Genomic DNA, 21,368 nt, shown 5'->3' with positions numbered 1-21,368 from the left:
CTTTCAAACTGTTCCACAAAATGAACACAGGTTTCCACCCTGCTGCTGCTCTAGATACATATACAGTGCATTTAACGAGAGAGATAAATAATTTACACTTCAGTACTAAACTGTGCTCCTCCTCAATGTTCCTACCCACACCAATACTTTCTTTGAAGTTCAACACTTCAAACACAGTAACTGTTTTCTTCGTAAATATGAGACCTAGAGGCATTTATTAAATTACAGAAATATTTAATATACAGTGTATATATACGAAACATACTGTATCAACAAATAAAAGGCTATTACATAAGACAACAGCACCTTATTCAAACGATCCTCCCACTAAGGACCAAAAAAAAAAAAAATCTGGATGAATATGTTTAAATTTAAGAGCATTAAAAGCTAATGAGGGGGGACTTCCCTCGTGGCACAGTGATTAAGAATCCGCCTGCCAATGCAGGGGACACGGGTGCGAGCCCTGGTCTGGGAAGATCCCACATGCCACAGAGCAACTAAGCCCGTGCGCCACAACTACTGAGCCTCCGCTCTAGAGCCCGCGAGCCACAGCTACTGACCCCACGTGCCACAACTACTGAAGCCCGTGTGCCTAGAGCCCGTGCTCCGCAATGAGAAGCCCGCTCACCGCAACGAAGAGTAGGCCCGCTCGCAGCAACCAGAGAAAAGCCCGTGCACAGCAACGAAGACCCAATGCAACCAAAAATAAATAAATTAAATAAATAAATTAAATTTTTTTTTAAAAAAAAGCTTATGGAGAGGCTTTACCTGGGTTCAGTCTCCAGGCTGCGTCCTTGGGCAGCTTCGAGCTTGGGGGAAGGCAGGTGGAGCGCACATTCCAAGGACAGGAAAGTGAGTGCACGGCCTCCAAGCCGGGGTCCAGCTTGCAGGTCAAACCTGTGGTCACGCCTTCTTAATGACCTTCCCCAACAAATGTTCTTCCCTGTGTGCCAGCACGGCCTGCCCCCTCATGTCCCCAGGTCTTTATACTCCAACACTGCCTTCCCAGAGAGGCCTTCCCTGGCCATCCTGCCTAAAATCCCACCACCGTGCTCACACGTGCGCACACACGTGCGCCTCCACTGTCTCTCCTTGGCACAGTGACCATCATACCAAATATTATATTTATTTCACTTGCTTTTAATATCTGTCTTCCCTGCTAGAACATAAGCTCCACGAAGTCCAGGGCTTTTTCTGTTCCATACAATATCCTCGGCCCCTTGATCTGTGCCTGGTCTGTGACAAGCACACAATAAGTATGTGTTTATGAATGAATACGTCCAGTAGCTGTTACTGCACTTGACAGATTCACCTCTGATTTATTTTCAGAGTAAGTGTTCCCTCGGGTATTGACAGATGGTAGAGCAGATAGTATACAGCACAGCTACACGCACTGACAGAAATTAGCTTCCTCTCCTCATTTCTTCAAGCTTACATCATGCTACGTCCTCCTACTTCTGTTTCAACATTCTTTTCATTCATGAAAGATATATAGGCCATCTATTTTTGTTTTTTTTCTTTTTGCCACACCGCCCAGCTTGTGGGATTTTAGTTCCCCAACCAGGGATCAAACATGGGGCCTCGGCATTGAGAGCACTGAGCCCTAACCACTGGACCACCAGGGAATTCCCTATAGGCCATCTATTTTATGGTTTAAGTTCTAATGTAGAAATCATCCTCACTAAATAGTTATTATAGCACACAGCACAAAATTCAAGAGAGAGAGAGAGCACGCTGCGTGGAGAGGACTCAGCCAGCCCAGAGGAATAAATACCCCAACGTGGCTCCCTTCTTCTTATATCATCCATCCTACCACTCACCACTGGATAAACCCAACTAGAAGTCGGACGGCAAGGGAGGCCATTTATGTGGCTTATAGAAGTCAACCTCCTGGGGCATAAAGCAGGGTAGAGACAGGCCATGCTCAAACTCAATTACTTCAACCTCTATGTGGTTAGAGAGGGTCCTTGAGCCACAATCGAAACAGAATGAGAACACACGATATAGGAAAAGAATATCCCAAGCAGAGGAAATAGCAAATGTAAAGGCCCTGAGGAGGAATCAAGTTTGTCACATCTGTGGAAGAGGAAGGTCACTGTAGGGAGAGCAAGAGGAAAGGATTATAGGAGATCATTTCAAAGAGTCCAGATGATGCAAGACCTTAGAGGCCACTGGTCCTCGAGATGTGGTGCGGAGAGAGGGTCTTTAACTATGGATGGCTAGGTCCCATCTTCAGAGCTTCTGATTCAGTAGATCTAGGATGGGGACTGAGATGCTGCATTTCTAACGAGCTGCCACGTGATGCTGGTACCTGCTGCCCTGGAAACCACAAGCTGAGAACCACTGTTCAAAGGCCAGAGCAAGGAATTCGGATTTTAATCTAAGAGACCATTGGAGGCAAATCATTAGAGACAAAAAGTGGATTAGTGGTTGCCAGGGCTGGGGGAGTGACTGCTCAGAGGTACAGGGCTTCTTTTTGGGGTGATGAGAATGTTCTGGAATTAGTGGTGATGGTTGCACCATCTTGTAAACACACTAAAAAACACCGAATTGGATACTTCAAAATGGTGGTACGTAAATCATATCTCAACTTTTTAAAAAAAAAAGAAGTCACTGGAGGATTCTGAACAGGGTATTGAAGTCATTTTTATGTCATTTTTTAAAAAATCACTCTGGCTACTATATGAATAGACTACAGGGGGACAGGCACGGAAGACCAATTAAGAGGAAATGTAGCACATAAAATGAGATATAATGGTAGCACAGACTGCAGGTAACAGCAAAGGTAGTGAAAAATGGCTGGATTGGGGTTATATTTTGAAGCAGAGCCAGCAAGACTGGCTTAATGGACAGAATATGGGATGTGAGTGTAGAGAGAAATTAAGAGTGAATGTGGATTTGGTGTCTAAGCAACGGAGTTAAGAGTAGTGTGACTTACTGAGATGAGGAAGGTGGAACGAGCTGGGGAAGGGCCCACAAGTCAGGGGTCTCGTCCAGAAGTCCTACAGAGAACAAGGATCCAGCAAAGGACTGGGAAAGATCCATCCATAAAAAAACCAGAAAGAAACCCAAAGGAGTGTGGAGTACCAGAGACCAAGTAAAGACAGTGCTTCAGATGAAGCTTACAGATCTCAGAAATGAGGGCTGAGGACCGGTCCCCAGGCTCAGCAAGACAGAGGCTGCTGGGCGCCTTGACCAGCGCTGTCTGAGGAATGAGATTGAAGGCCTGGCTGAGACAGGCTGAGAACCTGAAGGAAGGATGCAGAGACTCAGAACAGAAAGACGGAAAAAACGGAGCCACAGATGGAAGGAGACAGAGTGAAAGGGGTGCTTTGTTTCTTCTTTATTTCAACATGGAGTTTTTACAGGACACTTTAATGGATGGAATGATCCAGTCAAGAGGAAATGATGTGGGTGATGCTGAATCTGTATCTCTAGCCACTGCCTGCTCCCTAGACTGCCCAGCGGTGATCTGCGTCCGGAGAACCCACAAACACTTCATGCTAGGCTTGGCCAAAGCAGTCCCGTTCTCACTTATCTTCTTTGTTGTAGTGATTTTACTTTTTAAGTTACAAAGATAGTTTACCTTTATTTTGAAGATTTTTTAATTGGCCACCACGGCATGGTGACAGCGATATAGCTGGAAGAGGTGTCTTTGAGCCATGACAGTATGACAGCTCATGTGCAGCTGAGAGCAAGTGTCTTCCCATCCACACCAGAGAAGCGGTGGGGGAGAGGGACCACCCACCGGGCCCAGCTGCTCCTAATGGCCATAATACCTATAACTGCTACACTTCCCCCTAGAAAATTCTGATTAGAACACAAAGCATCACACCATTTGAAATCAACCTTTAAAACTCACTTCACCCATCTTTAAATTTATAGACTTTAAGTATGTCCCCAAGTTATAAAGGTTAAATATCACTTGCATTTATATATCACTTATAATTTTAAATCTTTTCATTATAATCTGCCCACAATTATGGGCTTTACTGATAATTTATAACTATTTCAAATTTTATAGAGAAAGTAAAACGGGCATTTTCTCAGTAAGTATCAATTCTCTTCTTAACTTTACTTGGAAAAGGAACAAAAAAGAAAAAAGATGTGGTTGTCAAGTGGCGGGGTGGGGGGAGGGATGGACTGGAAGTTTGGGGTTAGTAGATCCAAACTATTACACTTAGAACGGATAAACAACAAGGTCCTACTGTATAGCACAGGGGACTATATCCAATCTCCTGGGATAAACCATAATAGAAAAGAATATTAAAAAAAATAAAAGAAGAATGTAAAGAAAAAAGAGAAGAGGGTCAAAACAGAGGGCTGGTTAAACTAATCTATCATGTTAACCTGAGAAAAAGTAGGCACACATGCTCTTTATATTGCTACTTTCCTTTCATCTTTGTTTCATAAGTGTACTGTGCTACAAAAGATAAAAGAATTCTTCAAAATGTAATTTAATTACCTAAAAAATAAAACAAAATCAAGATGAAGCTGTTTTTATTTCATTTTGATGAAGCAGTTTTATCAGCATGTCGAAAACTTACTAAAGAAAGAAATTTTAGCCTATTCTATCAACTAAGTCCTTCTGAAAACAACTGTGGCCAAGAATTCATGATCTTTAATGATAAAAAATAAAACTGCTAAATCTTAGAAGGAATTTAGAAGGAAAAAGCACAAAGAGCAAAACTTTCAAAAATGTGTCAAAAAAAAGTTATGTATTGTTTTATTACAAAACAGTATTCACCATATCTTACTACACAACTGGAAAAATATATGTGCATACATACAAAGAAAAAAAAGAAGGGCCTGGAATTAAATTCACCAAATTAACAGTAGTTATGCCTTGGTGATAAGATTAAGAAATAAATTTGGGGGAGCTTATCTATGCTTAAGTTTTCTAGAATGATTAAACATCACTTGGATAATAAAATTGATTTTTTTTTTTTTTTTTTTTTTTTTTTTGCGGTACAGGGGCCTCTCACTGTTGTGGCCTCCCCTATTGCGGAGCACAGGCTCCGGACGCGCAGGCTCAGCGGCCATGGCTCACGGGCCCAGCCGCTCCGCGGCACATGGGATCCTCCCAGACCGGGACACGAACCCATGTCCCCTGCATCGGCAGGCGGACTCTCAACCACTGCGCCACCAGGGAAGCCCTAAAATTGATTTTTTAAGGAATCAATAATGAAATTAGTAAGATAAACATAAAGTACCATTTTTATTCCCTGGGCCCTTGCTGTGAGATGTGTAAGGCAAATAAATATCTGTCTGACAATGCTTTTCTAGGGTTACCATACTGCCTTAACTTTAGCCGGGGACTAAAAATAAACAATCAAGAAATATATCTTAAATGTCCATTAGAATGGAATATTATTCAGCCATAAAAGGAATGAAGTACTGATGCGTACTACACATAGATGAACCTTGGGAACGTTATGCTAAGTGACAGAAGCCAGACACAGAAAGAAACATCCAGAAAATTCAAATCCATAGGGACAAAAACTAGATAAATGTTTAGCAGCGGCTGGGGGGCAGGCAGAATAGGGAGTGACTCTGGAGGATGGAGTTTCTCTCTGGGGTGATAAAAATGTTCTGGAATTAGTGGTGATAACCTTGTGAATATACTAAAAAAAAAAAACCCTACTGAATTATATACTCTGTAGGGTGAATTTTATGGTATGTGAATTATATCACAATTAAAAATGCTTACTACATACTTACTATGTGAGAAATATAAAAATCTCTTAAAAGAAATAAAATTTACTCATGAAAAGATTAGAGAACAATTTAGTACCAAATTACGTGAGTGAGGATGTAGGTAAAATGGAAATTCAGAAAAGAGAAAGATGAATTTGATCTGAGGTAGACTGAGGTTTCAACAAAGAGGCATAAATTAATGGAAAGCATTAAGAAATAATAGAAAAATAATAATCTATAGTAACCTTACTTCCAAAATGCCATCTTTTCCTGATACTTCAGATTTTTTTTTTTTTTTTTTTTTGCGGTACGCGGGCCTCTCACTGTTGTGGCCTCTCCCGTTGCGGAGCACAGGCTCTGGACGCACAGGCTCAGCGGCTATGACTCAGGGGCCCAGCCGCTCCGCGGCACGTGGGATCCTCCCAGACCGGGGCACGAACCCGTGTCCCCCGCACCGGCAGGCGGACTCTCAACCACTGTGCCACTAAGGAAGCCCCAGATTTTTTAAAACACCATATTCTCAAGAAAATAGAGGTGACTTCCTTAGCTTCTTTCCCATATGGAAGCAAGGAAAATGGAGTTCCCTAGAGTTAAATCCCCTGGGAGGCTGCCGTGAGAATCCTGGTTATTCTCACTGACTCACAAATGTGTTCCTGGGAACTTGTGACGTAAATTAACTTCATCATAAACAGTGCAGCAATAATCAGATCAAAACAACACATGAGCCTTTACAGCTGCACCTGCGGCTACGAGGACAATAAATTGCTGGGGCATCTGAAAATGCTCATGGCGTCTAGCTTGGATGGAACAGAGGAGATGGATTTTGTTCCCTTAAAAGCTGGTCAGCCCTTCTCAGTGACATACAGACATCAACTGTTAACTTCTTTCCAACTTGTAAATCAAGAACTTCATTTTTTTATAGTATGAGCCACAAAGAGAACAGATTACCCAATAAACAACAAGAGTCAAATCTAGAGTATACTTAAGAGCAGAGGCTATAACAGACAGATCACATAGGGCAATACAAATGGTAAAACTTGGGGGTGGGAGGATAAATTAAATTAAAACAACAAGGCATCACTTACAACTATTAAATTAGTCTTCTATTAAAAGATGATATAACAGAGATGAGGTTGTGGGAAAGTGATTCATTCAAAGACATAATGATGGTACTAAAAATTGTTAAAAATCCCGTTTAGAAAGTAAAATGAATCATGTATCAAAAACCATACATTTATGTATACCTCATGAATTATCCCTAGAGAAAGCAATAAAATGAAGAAAAACTCTAAATGCCTGAAGATTTTCACTACGGTGCTAGATCAATAAACAGCAAGATAGAAAACTAAATATCCAGTAAGTTAAGCAAGGAAAAGTAAGTTAAAATACAACTGCTGGAAGGACTATGACCCAGCTACCAACTACTGTAAGTATAGTGTTAGAAAAATGGTAAGAAAAAGTTATAAAACAGTAATATTAAGTTGTAGATTGTAACCATTTAAAACATCTGGGGACTTCCCTGGTGGTGCAGTGGTTAAGAATCCACCTGCCAATGCAGGGGACACGGGTTCGAGCCCCTGGTCTGGGAAGATTCCACATGCCGCGGAGCAACTATGCCCATGCGCCACAACTACTGAGCCTGCGAGCCACAACTACTGAACCCGCGTGCCTCGAGCCCGTGCTCCGCAACAAGAGAAGCCACCGCAAGGAGAAGCTCGCGCACCGCAACGAAGAGTAGCCCCGGCTCGCCGCCACTAGAGAAAGCCCGCGCGCAGCAACAAAGACCAAACGCAGCCAAAAATAAATTAAAAAAAAAAAAGTCTAAAACATATGGACACAGGAACTGACTTGTATGGAATATGTAAGTGAAACCCGTGGTATTAGGAGATCGGATATAGATGTCACTTTAAATTTGTTTAAATCTCAACGTTAATATATTTTTACAGTAATTTACAATTTAAAACTACACATAACACAACACAAACTGTGATAAAACAATGTGAAAATATTGCAGTAAAAATAGTAAATGTGGTTCGATTCTTAAAGTGATCAATCTGAAGAGAAAGAAGATTCAGGGAAAGATCAAACACTATGTTAAGTTGGGCCAGGCCACACCTCCCCACACGCTGTGCACAGTCATTCACACCTGTCATGTCTGAAGGAAGGTTTGCCTTTCCAAATATCCAAAGTCACAGACAATTTTCACTTAAAAAGAACAGATCAAAGATTTATTTTTAAGAGTTCCATTTTTACAGGACATGTATTCACTGTAACTATAATGTTATGCTATTAACACAAGAATGACTCATTTCAAAGAGGAATTATTTCAGATTAAAATTTGGAAGACTTTTCCAAAAGGAAATTAAAAAAAAAAACTGGCCGGTACATTTACAAGAAATGTACTTGTGTCAGAGGCCAAAGTTTATTCCTTTGATTGAAAAAACCATGTGAAGTTCCACAGAAAGAAAAAAAGAATTAAGAGTTTAAGACGTTCCCTGTCAGAGAAAGGAAATTAAGCTTTGCAATAACACCTTCAGAGCTTTGATTTACAAAAACTCAAATTGCTTAGGTTTACCTAAGAGGGGAAAAAAAAAAAAAAACAACGTAAGAGGAGAAAAAATTTGTCCTTTAGAGAAAAATGAACAATCTGTAAAAAGAGTGACATAAATCCTCCGCAATCTTACAACTCACAGGAAACTCACCATAGGGACAGCCAGGTAATAATGCTCGTAGTGAGATTAAAGTCAAGATGCGTTTTGTCTTTAATAATTCCTCTGTGGAGAAAGAATGTCATGAATGAAGGAAGCCCCCAGACTTCCTTCTAGAAGAGGATGCTGCCACTAGGCTTCCTATAACTGGTCAAGAAAAACACCTCTCTTAACACTCATACATCCAGAAAGGGGATTTGATTAAGACATAGCAACAGCAACCAAAGCTTCTTTCAATCTCTCAAACGCACAGAGCCGTTCAGCCCAACTATGGCTTACAACCCTGGAAGGGGGTTAGAAATGAGATGCAGAGAGTTCCGATCTCCCGGGTTTTCAGCGTCCTGCCCCTCAGAGTCCCGGCTGTCTGCTCCTGTGGTCGCTCTGCTGGCAGGGAGTGTGCACCGAAACACTCCGTGGCTCACTTGGCTCCCTATCTTGGACACACTCCGCCCTAGAGGTGGGCTGGGCTGCCGGCCTTCTGTAGGAAGTGTGCCGTCCCGTTACCCCAGTTATCCCAGCCTGGTCGGCCCTTCCGCCTCTCTCCCCATCTCAGTGGGCAACCCAACAGAGGTCTCTGTGGAGCCTCCCTCAGGAGCAGCGGGGATACAGCTTTGAGTCCTTTCCCTCAAACAGATACTCTCCAGCCTCCCTGATGATCAGTCCAACCTTATTACAGTTATCTGATGATCACTGCTTAGAGAGGCCTATTATGACTTCTGAGCCGTCTCTCCTGCCTAGAGTTTACTCTCGAGGCCATTAAACTGCTTTATTAAATTTTCATCAATTACCATGAGTTACATCTACTAATGTTGTATTAAAGATCAATGATATTTAAACCTACTTCTACACTAAGTACACCACTCATACACCACATGTACTGCCTTTTTAGCATGGAATATTTTAAACATCAGTCCATCAGTTTCTATGAGATATCTGAGTTACATAAAAAAAAAATTATAAAATCATATTCAATGGATTTTTTTTTTTACATCATAAGCTATTTCTTTGGTCACAATAGCAAGTGAGTAGAATCTAGAAATCAATGACACATTCGTCTCAATACCAATTTGAACAGTACTGTTAGAAAAGTTCATCACAGGCTTCCCTGGTGGCGCAGTGGTTTAGAGTCCACCTGCCGATGCAGGGGACACGGGTTCGTGCCCCGGTCCGGGAAGATCCCACATGCCACGGAGCAGCTGGGCCCATGAGCCACGGCTGCTGAGCCTGCGCGTCTGGAGCCTGTGCTCCGCAACGGGAGAGGCTGCAACAGTGAGAGGCCCGCGTACCGCAAAAAAAAAAAAAAAGTTCATCACATATGGGATATCCTAGCCATTCATTCAGTGTTACCTAGAGTACACAATCATTTTCTGAGATAATTACCATTCTGCGGAAAATGACACAGCACATATGAAGTGGTTACTTTAATTGTGGGAAAAATTCATTACATACTAAAAACTAGCTGGTCTTAGGTATCTGATTACATAAGCACTTCATCTACGTCAACAGAACAGTCACCTCCCCTGAGACTGAGTCTTATCCCATCAACGTCAGTCACTCTGAAGAAGTTCCTCCTTCAGTTTCCTCTCAATCCCAAAAAAAAAAAAAAAGCACTCCTTTCGGGCTTCCCTGGTGGCGCAGTGGTTGAGAGTCCGCCTGCGGATGCAGGGGACACGGGTTCGTGCCCCGGTCTGGGAAGATCCCACATGCCGCGGAGCGGCTGGGCCCGTGAGCCATGGCCGTTGAGCCTGCGCGTCCGGAGCCTGTGATCCGCAAGGGGAGAGGCCACAGCAGTGAGAGGCCCGCGTACTGCAAAAAAAAAAAAAAAAAAGCACTCCTTTCAAGGAGTACTACTGAACTGAAAACTGCAGGATGAGTAAGACAAGCAGGAAGAGGGCCATCCAGGCAGAAAAACATCACACGTAAAGGCGTGAGGAAACCTAGCATGCTATCCTCACTGCAATCCTGGAACTGCTGAAACAGGAAGGTGGGAGGACAAACAGAAGAGACAGGTCACTTTTTAACCAGTGAGCTGCAGCTGCGCCGTAGAAACCTACAACGTACAAAACTTGTTTTACACACACAGGGGATTATGGCAAAGTCAGATGGCGCAGAGCAGGTGGTGGACGGCAATATACAAGAAGGTGCAACTTACCGTGAGCGAAAGGAAAACGGATCAGGCCCCACAAACAGTCCTAACGCAGGGTCCCTGGAAGCATGTGCGAGGTGGTGAGCAGATCTTCCAGAACTGCCCCTCGATCCCGAAGGAAGGTCGGCTGAGCAGTGAGGAGGTGGCTGCTCTTCCATTCAGCACAAAGCAAACACACTATTTACTCCCCCTCCACGGTGGGTGCTGGGTTGGAAGTGCTGACTTGTTCTGTGTTTTGAGTCTTCAATCACTTCCACTGCCCACTGAGAGGCAAAATATTCTGGAAGTCTATCTTGACACAAAAAGGCCGAAATCGAAATCTACTGGGCTAGACAATAAAGAAACTTTGTATCTAGCTAAGGAGGTTTTATCATAGTCTGTAAGTAATACAAGTCAGTCTGGAAGAATTCTGGAGGGGGAAGAGACAGACTGCTGTTTCAGAAAGACCACCACGGGGTCTTCCCTGGTGGCGCAGTGGTCAGGAATCCGCCTGCCAAGGCAGGGGACACGGGTTCGAGCCCTAGTCCGGGAAGATCCCACATGCTGCGGAGCAACTAAGCCTGTGTGCCACAACTACTGAGCCTGCGCTCTAGAGCCCACGAGCCACAACTACTGAAGCCTGAGAGCCACAATTACTGAGCCCGCATGCCACGACTACTGCAGCCCATGCGCCTAGATCCCGTGCTACACAAAAAGAGAAGCCACCACAATGAGAAGCCTGCGCACCGCAAGGAAGGGTAGCCCCCGCTCGCCACAACTAGAGAAAGCCCGCGTGCAGCAACAAAGACCCAACGCAGCCAAAAATAAATCAATTGATTAATTAAAAAAAAAGAAAGAAAGGCCACCACGAAGTAGTGTAAGAAAGACCACCACGAAGAAGTGTACAGATGGACTGAAGGCATGAAGAACAGTAAGGGTAAGAAGATAAATAAGGAGAGGATCACCCCAGTCCAGGCAGGCGAGGGGTGATGCAGAAGAGGAGCACCAGGGGCTAGAGAGGAGGGGTCCGTGACAGTGATGAAACCATTATGGGAGAAAACAGAAGAACGGAAGGAAAGCAGGATAACGCCCAGGTCTCCCAACCACTGAAAGCAGCAAGCAAAACCTACCAGAGAAAGGATCCTATCTACCTTTAAAATAAAAGTGTTATCCAAAATAGCTGCCCCCACCCCGCAGTGGTTGAGAGTCCGCCTGCCAATGCAGGGGACACGGGTTCATGCCCCGGTCCGGGAAGATCCCACATGCCGCGGAGCGGCTGGGCCCGTGAGCCATGGCCGCTGAGCCTGCACGTCCGGAGCCTGTGCTCCGCAACGGGAGAGGCCACAACAGTGAGAGGCCCGCATATTGAAAAAAAAAAAAAAAAAATAGCCCCCTCTTTCCAGGAGATCAATAAATTACCAAAAAACGACCTACACATCACAAACCAGGTATCAGTTAGCAACTAGATATTGTTGGGGTGCAGAAAAACACTGGCACGAGGAGACCCTTTCTAGAATTCAAGTCGCCTCTGACTTGAATTTCCTAGATAGCTAGCTGCTTTGTATTTGTCAATAAAATGAAGATTATCACAGCGCTTTAAAAAAAAAAAAAAAAAAAGGAGGTCAAGGAACTTGTAGGTGAAAGTATCAGAAGCTTCCAGGGTGGCGTGGTCACATGGTCAAAGGCACAGTTGTTGTAAAACACTTGCAGGGTTGTGGCTTCTGTAAGAAACCTGATGTGCCCCTCTCCGTTTAAAGAACCACGGGGACAGAAGGCGGCTTTCTCTCAAGCTCTGCAGAGCTCTCTAATGATATAAAAAGTCTGGTTTCTCTTTAGTCCCATAGGAGGAGCTTGTGGACATGTTACCCTCCCCATCCCTGTCCTGGTCTTAATCCCAACCCCGGGCAGGTGTTACTGTTTCTTCTCTCACCCTTGAAGCTTCTGAACGCCTAGAGCAAGTCACACACTGTGTGGACTGAGCTCACATCCAGTTCACACTAACAGCTGGGCCCTCGGTGTGATAACGCTTTTATCCATCTTAGGTGGTTTTCTGTAGTCTTCCTATGACGTGGGTTATCAGTCTCTCGCACCTTTCCCAGTTCTTTCGCTCTGGCACCGCCATCATCCATTCTCACACAGCAACGGAGGGATCTTATCTAACCTCTCAGATTATGTCACTTTTACTGCTTAAAACTCTTCCAGTGGCTGCCACATCCCCTCCCCTGCCGCCTAAAATCTTCGCACCAGCCCAGGAAAGCCTACACGCTGCACCGCTCCACCTCCTGCTCCTGCCACCCGCCTCCCAGCCTGCTAATCTCCAGCCTCACCATCCCCATTGCTTCCTCCGGGCCTTTACACCAGCCCCTGGGAATTCTGCCTACTGGATATGCCCCTCCCACAAATCTTCACAAGACCAGCCCCTTCCTGTCATTCAGGTCTCAGCCAAAATGTCACTTCCCTGACCATCCAATCTAAAGCAGTCATCCCAGTCACATGATGCTATTTAAATCCTACATACCTCTCATGTTTTGTTTTTTTACTTTCCATATCTGCCCCCCTCCAAGCCCCACACTAAACTTCTTGAAAGGTAAGCTCCCCAAAAACTCTCTCCTTCTTTCCTGTGTCCATGGCACTTAGAACAGTGGCTGGAATACAGTGGATGTTCGCTAAAAATACCTGTTGAACAGATGTTGTCTCCAAAAGGCCATCCAAAAACAATCAGCAGGTTAATGAGGAAGAATGAAGAGCGATGATTTAATGTGATGTCGTTTGACATCAGTCCCTAGTTTACTTCCGATAAATTCATCTGACTAAACTGAATCACTATTCCTCTCTATACAGACAACCCTGGGGCAGCAAGGGGAGATGCTGTCACTCTGCCCCCGCCCGGAGATCCCACCAGCAGCGGGCATTCCTTCAAGTCACTGCTGTCCCTCTCAAGCCGCTGGAAATGACTGCACAATGACGATGGCAATCTCTCAGCAGACGCCACGCTTTCCTTGCCCTCCACGGCTCCCAACACGCCTACGCTACTCTGCCCTTTCTTTCCTACCTCATCACTTCACACCCTGTTTAAAGATACCGTCAAAGAAAGATTATCCAACACCCCTCATACAAAAGGTAAACATTAAAAAGAAAGGAGAGAAAAAAAAAGGTAATCATTACACCCCTTCTCTTTCCCTGCTGATGTGGAAGAACTAAGATCTCTATGGAAATATTAGACATAGGAAAAACTAATAGTCACTGAGATGTTTACTCTGCACAGGGTGAGGTCAGCTCCACATCAGTCGAAACTTGGTAAGAAACATTTACCAATCTTCTCATCCAGTTTGGATTTAAATATGGGAAGATACCTCTGTTCTCCTTTTTCTACATCAAAAATAATTATAGTTATGCCCTGAAAAGCAATATTTGAAGTTATCATTAGCCAAAAGAACATCATGACTACTGTCCTGCCCAGTATATAAAAACATTCTAGAGGGACTTCCCTGGTGGTCCAGTGGTTAGGACTCCGCGCTTCCACTGCAGGGGGGCATGGGTTCAATCCCTGGTCGGGAAACTAAGATCCCACACACCATGCGGCTCAGCCAAAACAGAACAAAACAAACATAAAAAAAAAATTCTAGAACATTTCTTCACAGGTAGACCTCGTTTTCATTTCATTTCTGCCAAGTGACCTGCAGTAAATTACCGAAACCCTTTGAGCTTGAAATTCCTTATCTGTTGTATGAGAAGGGGGTAGCCTCGCTTCACAGGGTCATAAGGAGATTATCCGGGATGAGCAGCCTAACCTCGGGGCAGGTGTGGGGCACACAGGGGTTCCAGGAGAAGCTCCCTCTCCATCCTGGGTGGGAAATGAGAGCACAGGGCTTTCACCCACGCTGGTTTACAGAGAAATTGTTCATTCCACTGTGGAAGACCAATACACTGCCTTGACCATTTTTTATTTTTACCACTAGCAGTTTCAACTGGTATTCTACAATAGTTTACTTTCCTAAACTTGCGCCTTAGGGATTTCTGGTAGAAATGTTTCAAATTTAAATAAATAGTACTAAGTTATAAATCTGTTTCTAGAAAAACCACTGAAATATGCATTTCAAAAGGGAAAGTTCAGTATTTACTGGTCCCATGAACATTTTCAATGAAAATCTGGTTCCACTAACCAAATAAATCATTTGTTTTTTGGATAAATTTTATGTAGAAAAGAGCTAAAAATGGCCACAGTGGCTGAGTCTGCGAAGCTACGTTTCTTGCACATGATCTAACTATGTTGAGAATTTGCATTTCTTCGATAAGATAGTTTTCTTTTGATAAGACAGTATGCAGAACGTTTTAAGAATCCTCCTTAATGCTCAGTGCTCCTAAAGGATCTCCTTAATGACTAAGACGTCTTGGCTCTCCCCAGCAAGATGAAAACTTTTACTGTCTCACCTACCACTCCAGCGTAAGTATACTTCTCACACGGTCTGTCATCTCTGTGTGCTTTTCTCAATGACATCTGATTAAGGAAAATGTTCTGTTCAGTACCTAGCACACCGTCAAAAAAAAAATGTATTTAAATAATGTTTGACTTGACTACATGGCATGAGCTGAAAAGAACACCCTGGATTCCTGAATTCTTATATCCCATTCTTCATATTCTTTGTGATATTTGTTAGTAGAGAAGGGTGGTGAGAGGTTTACAATACATGACGGCAAATCCTACCAACACGTATTGGTACGCAGTTACCCTATTTGAGCTAGAGAGAGGCTGGACCTCACATGAGCTGCAAGAATGGCTCAGTGTTAAGTTAGCTTTAGAAAGACTTTTTAAGGAGTCTCACACACTATGGTAGATTACCAAGAGATAAAGGTCTACAGTATTCCTTAAAAGCTCCAGAAAAGAGAGGTTTTGTTTTCTTGTTTTTACTGTCTGCTGCTGGGGGGCAGGGGACGTGAAGAGGGAGAGAAAACAGTTCTTCCTAGAAGCAGTGTATTAATAAATGACCCTCCGTGTCCCTCCCAGATAAAGAAGTTCTAAGTTAATTTTTTAAATATAAGCAGGTACACGTTTGTGCTACGTTTCTTTATAAAGTCTAAATCTGGTTTCTCTGAAACAGGTAAAAATACAGAAATTATTAAATGCTTTTCAGCTTTTAATTAGTGTAGCAGAAGTCACAAGGCAACAAATTTCACTACAGCACATGAAATGTGAGATACTTTGCACATTTTTTAAAATAGGTGATTTGTTTAACAGCCTTTGAGAATTACAATTCTATAGAGAACCTACCTTAAACTTTCTTCTGGAATAAAACCTAAACTAACTCACTACATTACTACTCAACAACAAAAAGAAATTCTTTCAGGACGTGGTATAATCATAATAATACAATGTTCCAATGCTATACTTGAAAGGTTTGTAATTTCAAAACACAATCTCAGTTTGGAAAAATATGTGCAAATAAAACCAGTGCTTCGCTTCCCTGGTGGCACAGTGGTTGAGAGTCCGCCTGCCAATGCAGGGGACGCGGGTTCGTGCCCCGGTCTGGGAAGATCCCACATGCCGCGGAGCGGCTGGGCCCGTGAGCCATGGCCGCTGAGCCTGCGCGTTCGGAGCCTGTGCTCCGGAACGGGAGAGACCACAACACTGAAAGGCCCACGTACCGCAAAAAAAAAAAAAAAAAAAAAATAGGGGCAAAACCAGCACTTCTATATGAAACTAATACAAGTATTTCAGCAGAAGTTAAGCTCTTGGGCTGTGCATCTAACGAAGCTGCACCTAGTTGCCTTTAGAAATATATAAATCCGACTGACCAGGTATCAAACTTCTAAAGGAGCTACTACAATATCACATTTTTTTGGTCCCAGACTCCCCAGACTAGAAGCTCAAATAATCAGATATTATTTCACAGCATCATGGGATAACTAGAAATAATTACGATACCTCTGAAGCACCAAAAGATAAGAAGCCATAAACCTAAAAATAAATCATGATTAGTTCAATTGAGCTCTTTAAAATAAGCTATTATTTTCTCGAAAATATTATCCGTATTAGGGCTACATGATAAAATTTGTTTAGGCAGAACACTAAATTAAATAATCAGAAAAACCATTCTCCAAGTCATTAGGGATAAACAGGCCATCACTATATCATTTAAACTATTAACGTAAATGTGAAGCTGCAATATGGGATTCAAATGTAAAATTATCCTTTGTGCCACTTCGTCAAACTGACTGCACTGTAAATACAGTCAGTGGCCACCAGGCACATGTGACTATTTCGATGTAATTAAAATTAAATAGATTTTTTTAAAAAATTCAATTCCTTGGTCCCACTAGTCCCATTTCAAGTGCAGTGGCTGCAGGTGGCTGGTGGCTACCACACTGGACAGCACAGATACAGTTCATTTCCATCACAGCCGGATATAAATGCCAAATATATGACATCAACCACTGAGACAGGCAAATTCAAGTCCTCTGGCCTTCCATGTGGCACTGCAGAATACTATGTGTGGTTTTGTGTGTACATTTTGTTAATTTACCTTTCAGCAGCAAGTACAAACAAAAATTTTGATAAAACTATATCTAAAAGAACAGTGAATGCTTTTAGAGTTAGCTAAGCTCCTTCATAAAAATATTCTTCTTTGAATACAACACTTCACAAAATGAAAGTAATGAAAAAAAGATATCTGATATAATTTTAAATGACTGAGAAATTTTGCTTTTAATGATGATTTCCCTTTATTTGATAAGTAAATACAATATGAGAGTGGCTCACTAAAAAGTCATACTGTCAAACTGCAAATGACCCTTTCTTTAATGAAGAAAAAATAAGGTGTCAAGTATGAAAGCATAATCAGTTTCTCCTCACCAAGTTGTGGAAATATCACAGAACCAGACATACTAACTATGGCAGGTATCTGAAAATGAGTGTAATTATTACCCCCTTTTCTGCAATAACCTATCATTACCTCTATTGTGATTCTCAGCGCTTGTCTACTTATTTTTAGTTAGCCTGCTAAAATGCATCATCCCCTTCTGGTTTGGGGCCCAAGTATCACTTCATGTCCCACATGGAAGAAAATCACTTGATTCTCTAACATTTGGTGAGAACACACATGAACACAATTTATTTGCACATTTTTAATATAATGCAGCCTAAATATCAACAGCAAATTATTTTTAGCATGCCTTTAAAAGCAGATCAAAAAAATGTACTCTTAATGTCACAGAACTATACACTTAAAAACGGTTAAAATGGTCATTTTTATGTTACGTACATTTTACCCCAACAAGAAAGTATATCAAGGCAACTATCTACTTTCTGAGACTATCCATTTTTCCATATTAAGCATAATGCTCTTCCTGATAAATTAGAATTTTTCAAAGTAATAAATTCAAAACCTCACTTGGTGGAATAAAAATCCATATTAAAAGCTAAAGAGGAGAATATATTTAAGAAAACAGTCTTATTTTCAAGTACCCCAAACATTACAGGATAAAGACACATATAACATGAGGTTACTAAGTGAAAATTTGTTTCATATTTTTGTGTGTCGCAAGTATAAGAATCTCCAGTTTAACCAATATTGCAAATTCAGGAGAAGTTCTTATCTAGCAACTATTCTAAGCGAGGCAATGAGGCACCAACTGCTTCATAAACAGTAACTCTAATCCTCCCAACCACCCTAAGAGCTACTATCATCCCCATTTTGCAGATGGTGAAATTGAGGAACAAATCAGTAAAAAAGAAAAAAGGGTACAGTCACAAAGGTAGGAGCTGAGCAAATACTGCGCATGCCATCACAGCACACAGTCTCATTAAGAGTCTACTGACATTAGGAAAGGCAATCAGAAGAACCATGCTGCTAAATTAAATATAGTCTAAAGAGCTACATAAATCTTTATAGATTGTGATGATCTGGTATGTAGTTGGGAGAAAGAAAACTTTCATAAGCATTAAGAAAGCCCAAAGAACACCTTCCTTCTTCAAGGAAGAAATCATATTGCAACAACGCACATTTGCTGTCTTGCTCCTATTTTTAAGAAGAATTCACAGACAACTTGCAAAAGTTATTTTAAGGCAAAGAAATGTAAATCCAAGGAATAAAAAATTTTAACAGCAAAATCCCTCACCCTTATCCAATGTCCGTATTTTAATATTGGGCATTCACATCACAAACCTAACTTCATAACCAGGTATTAAACTAAAATAGGATGCATAATGCTATTAACACTTTCAAATTCCCTGAATCCTGGCAGAACAAACTATCCCAAACCATCTAAACTCAATTATTAAATCCAATAAATTAAGTGTGTCCAGTGCGTGAAAGTTTAGGGACGCCCTCCTTAAACACAAGCTAGGGGGCCTGGGGACAGAATATTATATTCTGCATCTGCGACTGCATATAAACAAAATTTGTCGCCACTCATTCCACAGATTGTATAAAAGTAAAAGAAAAGTTGTTTCTTTGTTTTAACAAATGAAGCCATAAGAAAACATCGGATGACTGCAAGATGATCCCGCTTCAGTGGGAGAGGTTTAAGTACAACTTCCTCGAGGAAACAACACTACTGAAGTCTGCATAAGCCATTGCAAGCCTCCAGGTTCTGCGACCGTTGAAGGAAAGGGGCATTTCAAATGTCTCAAACCTGCTGTTCACCTGTGTCCTGGTGGCCACGTCAAAAGCCTACAGAGCCTATAAACAACGCACTAATCTCAGAGGTCTAGCTAAACAAGTTGTGGGAAACAGCAGGAACCAGGCAAATGCGTTTACTGCGATCAAAAACTTTGAGGTTGCATTTATTAAAACCAGTTTCCAGAAAGAGATAGAGTGGCTTGGCTGCCATCACAGCTATCAAGATCGAAATTCAACTAAAAATAAAGCAAGAGTTCTCTTTTCAGTAGGTATATTTCACTCCAACTTAAAGTTGTTTGTTTAAAGACAAAGCAAATAACAAGATTCCCGGTTCCCTTGTTCTTGACCTTCAAGAACTGCAAAAAGTCAGGACCCAAACAGAGAGAAAAAGAAAAGTTCGAGTGGCTGCCTCACCGACTCTGGAGCAGTTGCTGGAACCCCTCCCCGCGGTGAGGGTCTCCCCGCTCCCGCACGCAGGAGCTTGGGGTGGAGAGCCCCGAGGATGGAGCCGCAGCAGCTCTCCCGAGGTTTGCAACGCAAAGACCACCCGCGACGCGAACTCAGGCCCCCGGGCTCCTCTCGGGACCTGCACGAAGGCGCGCACCAGACCCCCGCCCGCGACCCCGCACACTTCCGACCCCGGCCCCGGCCCCCACCCGCCAGCCCGCTTACCGGCATCATTTTGGACCCGAACCGCATCGAAGCGGATGGCCAGACCGCGGCTCGGAGCCGAGTGGAGGCGCCCAGGGGGTCGCGCGGTGCGTGGTTGGGGAGCGCAGAGGGAGGCCGCCCGGGAGGCGGCGGACCTGTTGCAAAGCGACGGCGGGTGGTGGGGCGGCGTGCGGGTCCGCAGAGTTCTCCCCGCGGTCTGGGGCGCCACCGAGCCCCGGGCCCACCTCCGACCGGGCCCCCGGACGCGGCTTTGTCTACTCAGCGCTCGCGACGGCCCGGACTCCCCCCGCTTTGCTCCGAAACCAACTAATCCCGGGGCCTGGCCCCCGCCGAGCCCGCGCCGGCTCCGCCCCCCGCGCGGAGCCCCGCCCGCGGCGCGCGAGGCTGGCTGGGGGAGGGGAGGACGCGGGGACTGAGCCGCGCGCGCCTGCGCGGGCCCGCGGCAGGAGGGAGGCGAGGCGGCTGGCTCGCGCACGGGTTGGCGGGCGCCGGGTCACCTTTTCTTTATTTGCCTTCGGACGACGCGTCGCCGGGGGCGCGCGGCGGAGCGACCGGAGCGCGCGCCTGCAGGCGCGGCCGGGGACTGTAAGGCCGCCTCTGAAAGACGGAATAATGAAAGACGCCGGAGGAGCCCGGGGGCTGCGGCCGTCACCTCCCAGCAGCTTCGAACTGGGCCAGGAGGCTGAACCTTGGGCCGAGACTCGGCACCTGGACGGGTCCTCCCCGCGGCGGTGTCGCGGGGATCGGCCGAAGCCAGGCGACCGGACCTCATGGGAGGACCCGGCCGCACGGCTGGGACGGCCGATGTCCCTGGAGGCCCGGCCACTGCCCCGTCCCAGCAAGATGGAGATCGGCGGGGCCGTCTCAGCCCGCAGCGCATTCCGAAAGTTCCTGGTGAAGGAGTCCTCGGGCTGTCGCCTTTCGTCTCATTTGCCATCGTCCAAATTCTGATTTAGAACTCACGTGTGACTTTCTATAACTAAAAACAAACAAAAAAACCAAACATTTAAAGATGACGAAAATGGTCAATTTTACCTGTTTTACCACAATAAAAATAAGTAAATAAAACCAAAGAAGTTTGAAATGCGTAAAGCAGCTTTCTGAGGCGCTGCTTTTCTGTTGCCCAAGAATGTCCTGGATTTCCTCTCTGAAGGTTGCTTGTTACACCCTCAGGACAGTCTCGGATGTGACCACACACTGCTCCCTTTGCAGGGAGCTAAGCGAAGGCCTAGGAGAATTGCAGAGGCTCATTTCGAAAGAGTAGCAGAGCTGGTTCAGGTACCCTCTTCCACCTTCCAGGGAGACAGATTCCGGGAACCCTAACTCCAGGAAGCCTTAGTTCTGGCAGAATTGTCCCTGTGAGCGAGCTTAAGTGGGGTGAAGCACCTGGATTTACCTAGCCTCAAGGACGGACAGTTCTTTCGTTGTCCAGTATATCCCTTACCAGAATCTCCATCAAAGTCCTATCCTACTCTTCCAGGTACATATCTGGAAATATTAAATATTAAACTATAACTAATTTGATTAGTATTAAAATGTCTCCAAAAA

At 43.9% G+C, this 21,368-nt stretch overlaps 1 protein-coding gene across 2 annotated transcripts in view; it reads right to left on the bottom strand.

The window, feature by feature from the left end:
- Window positions 1–20,878, bottom strand: part of TP53BP2 (tumor protein p53 binding protein 2) — a 67,478-nt gene extending 46,600 nt beyond the window's left edge. The window contains exon 1 of one of the 2 annotated variants that reach the window (XM_033430415.2): window positions 20,856–20,878. Coding sequence is in view for 1 of the 2 variants with exons in the window: in XM_012533483.3 (XP_012388937.2) it covers window positions 19,821–19,847 (27 nt within the window). In the remaining variant the exon portion in view is untranslated. Of the gene's footprint in view, window positions 1–19,820; window positions 19,976–20,855 lie in introns of those variants that run through there. The other variant, XM_012533483.3, reaches the window with a different exon arrangement.
- Between the last annotated feature and the right edge of the window lie 490 nt (window positions 20,879–21,368).

Source organism: Orcinus orca, chromosome 1, assembly GCF_937001465.1.
Source record: "Orcinus orca chromosome 1, mOrcOrc1.1, whole genome shotgun sequence".
NCBI lineage: Eukaryota > Metazoa > Chordata > Mammalia > Artiodactyla > Delphinidae > Orcinus > Orcinus orca.
The sequence above is the reverse complement of the archived record's forward strand: the minus strand, read 5'-3'. Positions and strand labels throughout refer to the sequence as shown.